Below are 14,511 nucleotides of genomic sequence, written 5' to 3'. Positions count from 1 at the left end.
AGTGCCTAGAGAAAGTTATCACGTGTCGCGACGCGAGCAAGCTATTGGAGTGTCCTAACTGCCCGTGTGTTGTTTTTACCCCGATGTTTCTATCTTCGTCTCTGTTGCTCACAAAGATGGACGAGGAACGAGGAAGGAGGGGGCTCTCAGCTTGTTGTACAGAGGTGAGATAACGGTGCATAAATAATATCCACATCAGATATTGAAATGTTGAGCTTTGACTTGTGTCAACTACTCCGGAGAAAAACTTTTTTTCAGCTCACCTCAAGCCGCTTATTGACGAGCCCCTGAGTGTTGTGATATGAGTCGACAGCTCTGATTTTTTTTTTCAGTTCAGTTTGTTTCTTTAACAGCTTTAGGATCTTTAAGTTATCTAAAAAAAGGTAGTGGCATCATTGATAGTAGAAGTAGAAGTGATATTTGAAGGTAGTCAAAAGTTATATTGCACCATATGTAATGAATTTATGATAGCATGTGATATTCAACACAATTGTACACGTTAATGAAGATCATTTTTTAATGACCCACTATATGTGTGTTTGTTTGTTTATGTGTGTGTTGGGGGGGGGGGTTGCATATTTTTTAAGTGTGTATGTTTGTGTGTGTTGGCATGTTTAGTGTGTCATGCAGGAAGAAGGCAGCTGGTCCAGGGGAAAGAGGAGAGCAGAGCGGATGGTCGGCCTGTTGCTCACCGTTTCTCTTGTAGCCAGGAACTCATCAGTCTGTCATCAGCTCCATGAGTAGCCATGGACACTAACACACACACACACACACACACACACACACACACACACACACACACACAGCTGGGCAGCTGAGATGGCAGGGGATGGTGTACGTGACATACTGCTTGTGTCAGAAGTGACTCTACTTCTGTTCTGTCTTATACCCTCATGCTGAACAGACCAAAACAAAGGGAGGGTGGGGCTATGATAGGTGGAGAGGGGCAGCAATGCAAAATAAAAACAATGCACACTGTTTGACACTGACAGCAAACTAAGGCAAATTCTTTTTGGTAAATGTAAATCCAGGTAAACAACTATTTGAGGGTTTTCTGGGAAATACCTTCAGTAGGCTTCTTAAGATTAAAATAACTGGATGCTTACACCCAAAAGCAGTATATTGTCGAACATGGTTAAACATGTTATATTGTAAAAAATCATAGTGCTAGTATGCGCTACGGTGGTGCAACGGTGGCGCAAGAGTGGCGCTGTTTCAGTAAGGAGGTTCCTGGTTTGAATCACCGTCGGACAGGAGCCTCTCTGTGTGGAGTTTGCATGTTCTCCCCACCCCCCACCCCCCGAACAGAAAAAGCAGTATAGATAATGGATGGGTGGATAGTGCTAGTATTGTCCATGTTAAGATATTAGGGATGCTGATGTCTGAACTCAGATTGCAAAGTGAATTAATTGGATGTGTCCTCATGTCATTTGCTAAAAATTAAATCAGTGCCTCTTGTGGCCTGGGTGTGTAAAAGATACGTTTTGTTACAGCTCCTCTCTTGAATAAATTAAATATGATTTGTGAACTGATCATCACTAATTTCCTCTTCATAAATAAGTCTGCTGTGCAATAAGTCACATGAAGCTATGAACTGAAGTCATCCCTAAACTTGCTCTCCACACACAGCAACGTTTCCCTCCCACAAATCAAGACACACAGCGGACCTGTTAAAGTAAAATATTTTATTTAGAAATGATTATTCATTTTGAAAATACGTTTAAGAAATCCAGTGATATATGTAAATAATCAATAATCAGGTTAAAGTGCAAAAATACATTTCTGATATAATGTATCTGTACAAAAATAACATTGGAATGTGATATTGAAAACGTGTCTATGTTAACATGGCTTTGATCATTCTCAGCTCTTGTATTAAAAACATTGCATAAGAGTCGTGTCCCTTTTTTAAAAAAAAAAAGTCTTTGGATTAGAAGTTAAGTTTTCACCGAGCAGCCACACAGATTTTTTTTTTTATAGTCTTTTTGTTCTTCAGGTCCATTTCACATTCCACACGTCCACTGGGTCCTGTGCCAAATCAGGCTTTCATAACTACGCACACACGTCTCCGCTAAGGCCGATTTCTGTGTTATTTCTTTAAGAGGCTGGCTGCTGAAACATTTCATCCTTGGAAAGTATTCCCATCGCTGCGGACGGCTCTGAGATGAAAAGTCTTTGGTTGTTCTTTCACTGTTGTTGTCTTTGGTCATGTGTTTTTTTTTTCCAGTGTCCCCCCCCCCCCCCCCCCCCTCCCTGCAGGCAGAGTGAATCACTTGATCTTGGCTGGCTTCAGTTCCTTGACCTGCATGTGTAATGTTTTGTGGACAGCCAGAGTCCTGGACTGACAGAAGCCCTTCCCACACTCCTGACATTTGAAGGGTTTTTCTTTGGAGTGGATGTACCTGCGGGGGGGGGGGGGGACACAAGCGAGCAGCTGGTTAGTATTCAGAAGGAATCATCAGAAGAGTATCATTATAGTCTGAATGGATAACGCATGTCGAGCTTTGTGACCCTTCCAACAAGTCCTCAGATTAAACAACACAGCACATTTCTTAAAAACAAACCACATGAGTTATGTCCACTTTAAGGCCAATGTTTGGTTTATATAATGAACAAACACTACAATATAAAGCCCAGAGATCTGTGGACTTAAGGACAAACCTGGGCTGCATTTGATCATCTAATGAAGGATGGTTTTGGATTTGCTTCAGAGGATTGATTCATCAGGGTGAAAGTACCAAATCAAAGCATGTCCACCACTCCTTACTGAGTTGTTTTACTGAACTTATGTATCATCATATTGTGGTAAATGTATTTGAATGTATCCTCATACACTTCTATGTGGTTTCATGTTATTGAATTGTATTCCTTGTTTACCCAAAGGTCCAACTAGGGACACGAGTTTGAAATCAGAAATAGCTATAAACTCTCTGTGCAACACATTAGCTTCATGCTTTGTATTGAAACTGCCGTTGAATTAAACAACCACTGAGAGGCACCGATTGTTGATCTGGGTGTCCGACAACTTTACAGAAAGCATCCCTTAAAAAAAGGCCTTTTTATTAAAAAGCCAGATGTTTTTTTAAACCACAAAGAGATGTCACATTGCTCTTCTTAAAGCAACCAAACTCCATTGACAGAAACAGTAATTTCTACCTTGCAGAATAAACGAGTTGCTGTATGTGGCACCAATATGATTTTGGATCTGAAACCAGTTCTGCTCTAGTCCGACTACAATCTAACCTCAGGGAGTGACAGGCGGCCGACTTTTCAGGATGTTCAATGTAGCCGGCTGTAGTCGATTTTGGGTGGAGCTGGCAGTAGTGACAAAGGACTTAAGCCCAAGACATTTCCATTGTTTAAAGTCCAAATATCAACTTGAGAAGCGAGAATGATTCAGTGTGAGCAGATAAATCGTGGGCTTTGGTCGAACGGTGTAAGCTGTTGGCAACTAGTCTATCAATGACATTGGACAAAGGTGAATGATGTGACTTGGGTATAATCTTGTTTTGGGTCTGCTGCCTTTCTGTTTGTTTTAGTAATAAACCATATTAAACATGGATGTGGTCACAGTGACATCATTACCCATCGGTTACTGAAATTGCATTATGAAGCCAAATGATGGCAGTCTCCATGTTGGAGATACTGACGCCAACTAAATTAAGATAATCTAGAAACGGGCTAAAAGGACGCAGCTGAGTAAAATATCTAAACTTTACTGGCTACACTGAGTCCACCTGTCAGTCAAATCAGACAACGCCCAAAAGGTTATTTTGCACTTCTACATTGGCTTCATTCTCGTGGGTTGCCGCTTGGGATTACTAAATCCAAAACAGTAACAGATAGACAGTATAAACTGTTTCCATTATGACAAATATTCATAAAAAAAACAACACTAATAAGAACAACCAACTCTCTAGCAGCCCAGTCACACCCTGACGTTCACTGACTATTCAAAGCAGGTCATAGCATCTCTGGATAATGAAATCTTCCAAAGTAAACACATTTCCTGTCAAAATTATTGTTATTGGTCTAAATTATACCATGTACCACACCCTCGCTATAGGCTCTCTCTCCTCACATGAATCCAGGTGCATTAACCTGTTTCTGCACGTTGGGTTACGGCAGATACTGATGTAAAAGAAGTGAAAAGACCAGGGTGTTATAAATCCATAATTGATCAATCAAAGGTCTTTGACAAGCTCAATTTGTGGTAATGAAATGCGTTATGTTGGTATTCATTCACGGGAGGCTCTGAATCGGTGTTTTTCAGTCGACCATCTGTTTGATTTGAGACAGTCCACACAAGGCTGCAGATGTTCACTCACACTGTACTCAAGTAAACAGGACCTTAGAGTATTTTTCCTACATATTATGTGAGTAACTGCCTTAATGAATCCTGCCTAGACAACTGAACACTGGAGCTGGTGCTGCTCATGCTAGGCCTTCCTTCTCACATGCTTGACAGGATTATCAAAAACGTCATTGACACCGGGTAGAATTATGGCAATAGGTTATGACCTATCGAAATTTTCCGACCTCTGCCCTTTGCTGCATGTCATCCCACACTCTCTCCTCCCAACATTACCTTCCTCTCTTACGCTGTCCTGTCCAATAAAGGCAAAACTAGCCCCAAAAAACAAAGTGTCATCCCAACATGTATCGTGGCAAAAGTATTAATTTAAGTCCCTGGGCGTCCACCTGACTGCATGGATAATTAGCAAAACCAACCGTTTTTTCAACAAGTGGCTCACTCCTAATATTTAAGAAGTGAAGCGGGATTTTGTGGCACAACTTCACCAACCAGCATGGTGATTAAAGAGGTCAAAATGCTCCAGCAGCACTTGCAGTATGAAGATCAATTATTTTTAACAAATTAGACTGATGCGTTTCGGCTTGTGCCCTTCATCAGGGACCCTGAAATGTATGTCTTAATACAAAAAAAAAGGTTCACATGAGTCCAGAGTTTGCCTGTTTCCCCACCTTGCTGAAATGCTTTTGTGACTGACAGCTTGATGAAGTAACCGTTCATTCAAACAGAATATAAAGACATCCATTCTCTCTGTTGTTCTGTAGGACAGGTCTGGTTCTCACCTGTGGTCCCGGAGGTGGTCCTGTCGTCTGAAGGCCTTGTGGCAGATGTCACAGGTGTACGGCCTCTCGTCCGTGTGCGTCCTCTCGTGGATCAGCAGGTTGTAGGATTTGGTAAAATGGCGTCCGCAGAACTTGCAGACAAACTCTTTCTTTGTCTTGGAAGGCAGGCGCCCTCGGCTGGACTTGCGCTCCGGAGAAGAGAGTTTGGTCACGTCCAGGAGGCATCCCAGGCCGGCGGAGCTCGGGTGGAGAGATGAAGCCTGAGCTGCGGCGGCGGCGGCAGCACCAGTTATGCTCAGATCTTCCGCCTTCAGGTGATCCTCCTGGGTGGCTGCTGTGGCCAGGTTGGCAAAGTCAAAACGGGGCTTGTTCTTGGAGCTCAGCAGCAGCCCCGCTGAGTCTTGCCTGGGCTGCAGGAGGTGGGGGAACAGGGGGATGGAGGCCATGGAAGAGAACTGAGAAGGCAGCTTGGAGATGGTGCAGCGGGGGAGGCCGAGTGGAGGGTAGCCGAGGGTCCACTGGTGGAGGTGGATGGCGTGCAGGGCGCTGAAGCTGTAGATGCTGTGTAAGTTATCTGCTGGCAGCTGGAGACCCGTGGAGCTCTGCAGGAGGGAGTAGTTGGCCAGCTGTAGGGATGGGTGGAGGGGGACCGGTGCTGGCAGGGTCTTACTGCCCATGGCTGCTCTGAGATATCCAACAGGCGACCTAGTGGAGACAAAGAACACAAGCAGATGAAAATATGCCGATTTGAAACTCCAGATAACATCACTGGTGACCAAATATTTGTCTTAAAGAAATATTATTTTCCTTCTTTCTTCTTCACTCACTGTGAATCAGTTTTCAACTGAAGAATCTGAAAAGATGCTTTAACCCATTGCCTTTGCTTTGCGGTGCAGTCAAGAATATTTCTGTCACATTCCTCCTTGCAAACACTTTTATTCAGCTTTAGCTTTATTTTTATTCAGCTTTAGATGTCTTAGAGTGGTGTCGACTTCATCGGAGGTAAGGCTGTGTTTATGCTAAGCTAATCATGTCCTGCCTCCAGCGCTGCAATTCACACACAGGTGTGAGGATAACATCTTCAATCTTTGAGAGGTTATTCCTGTGATCGTTGAACAATGAAGCCCAGAACATTAGTAGCTATAAGAGGAAACTATCGTCCTTTTACGACTCAAATTTAGTCAGACTTAAAATGGCTCAAGTTTGACTTCCTGTAGAAGATCCACCGTCCTTGTTTCACCCTGGTCACATTAGTGAATCCATTTGCACCCCCATGTGTGTTTGCCAACTTCAAAACAAAAAGAAGAAATCGACTTTGTTGTTGTTTGTTTTTTTTGAAAGTGCAAAATCGAACAGTCACAACATGTACAACTTTTCTCCTCAAAAATGATTTAATTATTAAATAGTTTACATTCATGAAATATGAATGACTTGACCTCATTAAGATGTGAGGACTAGGGGCTCTAACTGTTACCTGAGTGATAAACCTAAAGCAGGGGCAGCCTTTGTTTGAAATGCATATTACTAATGTACCAGTTTCACACCCCCACCCCCCCAGAACATTAGTGACTTATCAAAACAACACAACAACACACAGACACACTTCTATCAGGAGCCACTACACATCCAGTCATGCTTGCTGATAGAGTTGTTTTGTGTGTGTGGGGGTGTGGGGGGTCATTATCAGATAATGAGTCTGTGCATGTGAAAGAGAGAGAGCTCTCAAACTGTGGTTTGATCCTGCAGAGTTTGTTTTAGTAGGAGTTCTTTTGCAGTCTGTTAATAATAGAGGCTTTAATTACACAGAGACAAGGATCAAGGTCCTCACAAGTGGACTAAGACACTGAGACAGCGTGTGTGTACGTGTGGTAAATGTGTCAGCGAAAGTGAACACAAAACAATTGGCAGCATTAACACACACACACACACACACACACAGATGTGTCTGACTGTGTGTGTGTGTGTGTGTGTGTGTGGGTGTTTCCTGTTCCCAGAAACACGCCCGAGGCTGTTGAGGGCAGAGAGAGAGAATGACAGCATTGAGCCGCAGAAATACCTGTGAGCTGTTAAATCAGGTTTGATAAGCAGGAATAACAATAGACAATAATGTATCTTTGTCTGAGGCAGACGCTGATGGACAGGAGCCGCCGCTGCTCCAAGTCACAGGCCACGCCCCTCACCTGCTCAGCTCGCACAATATGTTTAATGCTCGCGGCTGCTGCTGCTGTGCAACGTCCTCTCACTCAGCTTAACTTAAACAGAGTTTAACTTCAGAATATAAATATGTTCTTCTCTTTAATTCAATCACAAAAAGGCCTTTTATGACATTAGTCCAAGTAAAACTGGACTTTTTAAAAGCATGTTAAGTCCAACTAAAATCATGCTAAGTTGAATTTCTCAAAGTGGGACTGACAGACCTCGATAATCCAGCTGGGGGACTGTTAACTCTTGAATGTAAAATACACCTCAAATGGACCCAAACTGTGTGCTCCACAGGTTCCCTCGCTGCACTTTGACCTGCAAGTCTAACAGCACAAATGTGAAGAAAAAAAAAGCCAAGAAGAAAACAAGACGGAGGGATTTACATGTCAAGTGTAACTTTACAACTTTTAGGTTTTTCATGTTATCATCATTAGACATACAGTTTGCTGCTTGTTAACTTGTCTGTCGATTATTTGGTATGTGATGTAAAAGGTCAACCAGAAGAAAGGCCAACAGATACTAGCCTAAAGAGGGTATATCGCCCCCACTTGCATACGGGACAGGGACAGTTGTCCAAAGAAATGACCTAATGGAGTTTTGGGGTTGTAGTAAATTTGTGGCATAAGTTCTAAACTTGAGTAATGTTTTGGGTACATGCCTCAAGGGGTCACACCTTGCACCCCACCCGTCCTCTTTTCTTTTTTTAAACATATTTTTGGGGTGTAAATGACTAATAGGTAGAGAAAGACTTGGATTCGGGGTCCTGGTTTACCTCAGTCAGTAGAGCAAGCCCCGCCATGGACAGAGGCAACAAAGATCCTCGACTCATTATCTGCAGGCTCCTCGCTGTATTTTTTTTTTTTACAGGCAAAAGCCAAAAACATAATCTTTAAAAAAAAATAGATAGCCTCAGAGTGCAGCCATAAAACCTGCTGTAATGGCTGTGACATCATCCTTAGTGGTAAATGTACAGATCACAGTACGTCCCCTTGAAGTAACAATGAGTACGGTCTTTTACCTGTAACCTCCAGGTTACACATTTTATGAATTGGGGCTGTACAAATAATGATAGATTGATTGATTGATTTATGGGGGTGGTTTCAGTAAAAGCTTAAAAGTCTGACAGTGAAATTAAAAGGATCTGAGGGGAGGTAGAGCTGATAGTTAAAGAACAAGACGCTTCTCACCAGAATCAGGTGTTACAAAGCGTTGTGAAGCGACCACAATAAAAACATTAATTTAACGCTGCAGAACTCAACGATGCTCCGGGTTAGAGAAATCTGATGGATGCACTGTTTTACATGTTGATCATTAAGACCTCAAAATACGTACAAAAAAAATGTCAGGCTTAAAACGAGTAGAGTCAGCAACTTCCAGATTTCCATTTAAACTACTTAGTTAGTAACTTTGAACTTCAAGAGAAATACACTCACATTAAAACTCTCATCCAAAACATGCTGCAGAATATGATTCAGAGTGACAGACTGAACTACTCAACAGTTTATAAAAACATTCAGATTGATGATCCAATGTGATTATTCGATATTATTAAACACACATGGATCCATTCTGTTGCACCAGACGTGTTTTTAACCTTTCATTCTGTTTGATTTGGATTCTTTTGGTACATTTCTCGTTTTGGTATAAAGTAGTCACAGGCTCCTGTCACTGCTGTAGTCACTTCTTACAGATGGAGAATATTTTCCCATCCCATTTTCTGGCACAACTTCACCAACTAACAAGGTGCTTCAAGAGGTCAAAATGCAGAAACACGTCGGTCTAATTTGTTAATAAAGTTGATCTTCAGACTACAAATGTTGCTGGAGCATTTTGACCTCGTCAGATGGAGAATAAAAAGATCATGTTTACAGTAAAAGTTATGTCATAAGGGGTGCTGGTAGTGTAGTGGTTAGTGCATGCACCCCAGGTATGGATGCTGTAGTCCTTCAAGCGGGCAGCCTGGGTTCAAAGCCGACCTGTGGCTTCTCTCCCGCATGTCATTCCTCTCTCTCTCTCTCTCTCTCTCCCTTAAATCTGAATCTATCTACTGTCTTGTCTCTAATTAAAGGCCCAAAAATAAACCTTTAAAAAAAGTTTGGTGATAAAGTCATGAATGGTGCTTTTGTTGTTGTGCTCAAACCAGAGATGAAAAAGTAGGACATGCATGTTTCACAAATACTGTGAAATATATTGCAAATACATTAAATGTTCTTTCACTCACTTTCCGACTTCATTAATTTCAACAGAACTGACATTTACTTTGAAATTGCACTGCTTGTCATTGCAGCTTAGTTCAACAGAAACATGTTAACATCCCTTCATAAATATTTGTCGTCATAAATTGATCTAATTTTTCATTCATGAAAGCGGCTTCGGGGGTTGTGACTAAGAGCCTTTAACTGAGCATGTGTCAAGACAAGCATTTTTTACCGGCCACATAATTACTAAACATACTTCTGCTGGATTCAACATTTAGTTAATAAGTAGAAGATGCTGTGTTGTTCAACTTAAATCCCTTCACCATTTTACATCCCAGAGTTTGCAAAAATCCTGAATTGAGTTTTTCATATGAGCAGAAGCAGAGTAATATTAAACAGCAGAACATTCACATAAACGACGCCTTGTTTTGTTTGTTTGTTTTTTAACCTTTAAAGGACAACAGATTATTTTCACATATTAATACCATGTTCTCTGAAACATGAACCTCACATAGAAATAAACAAAAACTTTAAGAATAAAGCTAAACGACCACAATGGTGACCACAGATCACATTTCATAATCAGTAAAGTTACACTTTGAGAAAGATGCTGTCAAATAAGAAGAGAAATGTGGAATGCAGAGTGAGTCAGTGGAAAAACACGAGCGGGTGTTACAAGGTTCTACAAGGACTTGATCTGTGAATGCACTCTTTATGCTGGGGGGAAACCTGGTATCTCCGAAACAGATCAGATTTATTTAAAGATTAAGAAAAATGTGTGGGATTATAAACGAATATATGAGAATAAGACACTGAATAACTTTTCTAATTTAATCAGCACCTGCACAGATGAGAGAGCTGCTTAAACAAACAATTATTTATTAGAATAAACTAGGAGTTTTTGTTTTGATCGCTTTAGGGTATTAATCTTTATAAAAGCTTCATGTTATGTTGTCCTAAAAAAGGGTCTGAATTATTCTACAAAAGCCGAGGGAGCAGAGTTACATGTTTGCAGCTGCATGCAGGCGATCGAGATTTAAATAAATGGCTTAAATAAAAACGTTAGAAATGGCCGTGGTGGCGAGTCCTCTCGTCCAGTGAACTCCGGTGAAGTGTTTGTAATGAGGAGCAGCGGAGCTCGAACAGCCCCCCGCAGCCTGTTCCTCTCTGATCATGACGCAGAAGTAATTGACTTTTACTTAGGAGGTCATTAGAGGAGATAAGTGCAGCGCTGCTGAGCCTCTGCTCACCTTTAACCCTTTGATGTCTGCATACCAGGGGCCCTCCACATCCGAGCAGCCGTGTGGCCCCGTGTGTTTGGGTCGGGGCTGTGAGATTCAGCGCCTCAGACGACCTCGACGTGGCCACTGCGACGCCGCTGCTTCTCACCTCTGTGTAAACGTGATCAGGCTGGGTGCAGTACACACTCCAGAGACTGATATCATGAATGGATATCAAATTTCTCTTTTCTACAGAACTGAGCAAATAAACCGTCCAAACACAGGCTGAAAAAACATCCAGGAAAGAGTTCATGTCCACAGACCTTTTGAGGGTGTGTATTCTTTTTTTAAAGCAACCAACCAGGTCAAGTTTATGTTCTGCAATTAAAACTTACAGTGTGCAAATAATTCATCCAATTCTTGACACTATTTACTTAATTTTTTAATATTTTTTTTTTTATGCCAATTGAACAAAACCCTAAGTGGGAACTTGTCCATCACTCCGACTGTAACCTTTGTCAGCATACACAACTAGTAAAAGTGAAACTCAAGTAGTAAAACTCCAATCCTAATTGCTCCATGTGTTAGTGGTTATAACTTAAACTACTGTTTCACGGTTTGAAGCGGCCGTCTGGAATGTTTTTGACTCGTCGTGACCTCTTTAAAATCACACTTAATAGTTTTGTGATTCTTTCCCTCTCTCAGAGTTCGTCATCATTCTTCAAAGTCAGAGAAAAAGCTGAATATTTAGAATGAGAATAAACGACAAGACAGAAGAAGAAGAAGAAAAAATGTCATGGGCAGCAGTAACTTTGGGTGACCCCTCAGAATTATCTACAGACCCCCTCCCCTGCTGGGTCATTTTGACCCCCCCAGCTGTGAAGGCATGGTTTAAACTTTGTGTGAGAATCTTATCCTTCAAACCGGTAGATAAGAGCATCAGATAAACAAGTCATAGTCATAAAACTTAGGGACATTAGGGACCAACATTCAGTGAAATGTATGAAGGCAGAGGGAAAGTTGTCTGTGATATAATTCTAGGTATGACCTGCATCGTCAGCGTCAGCTCTCAAAAATCTTCACATGTTCTGTTTTTGCATTTAAAAAAACAACTTTAAATCAATGTTCCTGCAGTGCAGAGAACCACACCTCTCTACCTCGTCTTTATGCACTTCGTTACTCGTGCAGATGTTCACAGAAGTAGGAGAGTTGTTTCACACAAGCCTGAAAAGTTTAATATCTACCGTCTGTGCAGCTGTAAGATCTGCTGCAGCAGGTCGTTTAAGACCACCACCATTTTACACCGACGATCTTTAACACAGCCTTCTTCAGAAAATGCATGCGACTTAATCTGCACTGTGATATTCCTCAGGTGGATTCATGTGAGATGATGCAAGGCCTACAGTTCTGTATAAACTGCAGCTATGACACATGCATGTTTACATTAGAATATAACAGAAGTCTTAAAAGTTAAAGCTGAACATCTCTGCACAGTGCACTGAGCACATGTCGATCTGTTTCCAATAAAACTCCACTTGTTTGTCTTTTTAGAACAATGTTTATTTTCCTACTCCAGATCGGAGGCCTGTTTAGTCTTTCATGTTGCATGATGCAGATGCTCATAGCTAAGGTTTTTTTTTTAGTTTTTTTTTTTAGCTTGAAGCAGGTTGGAAAGTTCTTGCTGCTTCCAAAAAAGTTAATCTAAAAAAATAAATACAATATTTAAAAAAAGATTTAACACATGTTTACAAATGCTGGAAGTTTTTTTTTTCTAGAAGTCACACAGTTAAATTAACCTCAGTTAACTTAGAAACATTTCTCACTATTTAGTTCAGACAATTTGATGAACTAAACAATTATCCTGAACGTGGACTTGAATATTATTCTACTTAATTACTTTAAACTTTTACTGCACCTTATATAAGAGTTTATTTTCTGATTCTGCAGCATGTTGTTTTTCTTATTTGAATCTTGTAAAAAAGAATTTCACTAGCGCAACACATTCCTTCACAATAAAAGCTCAAGCCGTTTTATGCACTTTGCGTATATTTTGGCTAAATAAAACAAGTGCAAGACTTCTGGCTGAGGAGCTAACGTGCAGGCTGATTTTACGTCAGTGTACAATATTTTACACGCATGGATAGCATTTAAAACGGCACGAGACATCCAGCTTTACAGACTTTGCAGAGCGTGTAATCTACCTCCACCATGTCAGGCCTCCCGGTTCGACCTTTCAGCGGTCGAGGTGCTTGCTGACCCGTCTGACCTTCCTCCCAGCCTGGCCGCTCTTATCATGATGCATGATGTAAAGGGCCTAGACTTTATTAGATCCGGATCTTCAGCATCATTAATTAAACACGTAGACAGTGAAGAGTGTCAGAGCTGTTAAGAGAGGAGGTGATCCTGCTCTTCTTCACACGTCTGTGATGATGTTTATTCAGTCTGCACGCGCTCATTGTGCAGACGGATTCTGCATAAATCTTTATTTTTATCTTTATTTAACTTTTTTTTAAATGAAATTCATCAGAGGGCTGGAGAGCGTTTAACAGAGGAGGACCCAACAACGAAACAATCTTAAGGGGGTCAGGATTAAATCTAGATTTGACTGTATAACTTTTTCTTTTTATTTAAAAAGTCATTAATTGCCACGTAATAATTAGCAACCCACCTAGTTTACATTTGGAGTGTTGTTCGAATCCAAATGGGAAATTACGCGCATTTTAAAAAACGCCATCACCTCCATACCTGCAGATCTGCCGAGGAAGCACTTTTTGCAATCATTTTATGACACCATCTGTTTGTTAAAAAGTTCAATATCTCAACCAAAATCATCTCATTCCCTTCAAACTTTAGCAAATCTAATTGAATTTTAATTTTTGTTCTCGCTAATTATGTCAATACCGATCATGTTGAAATGAGAATACCAGTGCAGTTATATCTGCTACACCTGTTGCACAATGTCACAGCTACAACTCCTGCACAGTTGTTTTTTTTTAAATGCTAAAAAATAATCAGATGCATGTTAACAGAACATTTGTATTTAAGTAGAAATGTTTTATGTCTTAAACTTAATAAAGTTTTGGTTCCTTCTCCGCTCGGATGTGCTGATCCATGCTGTTACATTTTCTCTTCCAAACAAAAAGAAAAACAAATTGGAGACTCACCAATTGGAAAAGTTTTCTTTTTTAATTCTCCTTGTCCAGTCGGGGTCCAGGCGGTGGTTCAGGGTGTTGGAGCCCCGCAGAGCAGTCTTGTTCCTCGCGCTGGATGAGTTAATGAGACTGCCGGAGCGGCAGCATGATCCTGCGGGGTTCCTCCGCGGTGAGAGCGCACAGAGAGGAGGCAGCGCTCAAGCAGGCACGGCGGTGTGAAGGAGAAGTCTGTGGTCGTTGTGGTTGATGGTTGTGATGGTTTTGATGGGGGGTGATGGTGGTGGTGGTGTATAGCGGTGGAGTTGGGACGCCTCTCTCTCGCTCTCTCTCTCTCTCTCTGCTCCACTATTGTGCGCTCTCCGCTGCCCGCTGCCTCTTTATTGCAGCGCAGAGTCCGACTCCTACCGGCGCGTCACTCACAGCCAGCCCACAGACACACAACCACACACAACACACACACACAGCAGGACGCAGAACATCAGTGTCCTATATGATCCCGTAGTGTCAGACAGGAAACAGGCGCGTGAGCTGAGTGTTTTATGCGCGCAAACTTGACTCTGTGCATGAAGCTCCGGGAAATTAAAATTTACAAAGACGGAGAGACTGTTGCAGGAAGAGCTGTGACAAAAAAATCAGAAACAAAAC

General features: G+C 41.5%; 1 protein-coding gene across 1 annotated transcript; it reads right to left on the bottom strand.

Annotated features, from left to right (window-relative positions):
• Nucleotides 1-1,670: 1,670 nt before the first annotated feature.
• On the bottom strand, nt 1,671-14,246 carry osr1 (odd-skipped related transcription factor 1). The gene is made up of 3 exons (XM_061063128.1): nt 13,879-14,246; nt 5,095-5,799; nt 1,671-2,402 (listed from the first exon to the last, which is right to left on the bottom strand). Exons 2-3 carry the CDS (start codon nt 5,769-5,771, stop codon nt 2,270-2,272), a joined length of 810 nt encoding a protein of 269 aa, XP_060919111.1. The 5' UTR covers nt 5,772-5,799; nt 13,879-14,246; the 3' UTR covers nt 1,671-2,269.
• Between the last annotated feature and the right edge of the window lie 265 nt (nt 14,247-14,511).

The sequence above is a fragment of the Labrus mixtus genome, chromosome 18, assembly GCF_963584025.1.
Source record: "Labrus mixtus chromosome 18, fLabMix1.1, whole genome shotgun sequence".
Taxonomy (NCBI): domain Eukaryota; kingdom Metazoa; phylum Chordata; class Actinopteri; order Labriformes; family Labridae; genus Labrus; species Labrus mixtus.
This window is presented reverse-complemented; position numbering and strand designations above follow the sequence as displayed.

Excerpts from the sequence above, each read along its gene's own strand:
- osr1 (XM_061063128.1), bottom strand. The coding sequence starts at position 5,771 with ATGGGCAGTAAGACCCTGCCAGCACCGGTCCCCCTCCACCCATCCCTA. Across the intron at positions 2,403-5,094 it reads GACCACCTCCGGGACCACAG|GTACATCCACTCCAAAGAAA; the intron begins GTGAGAACCAGA and ends CCCCCCCCGCAG.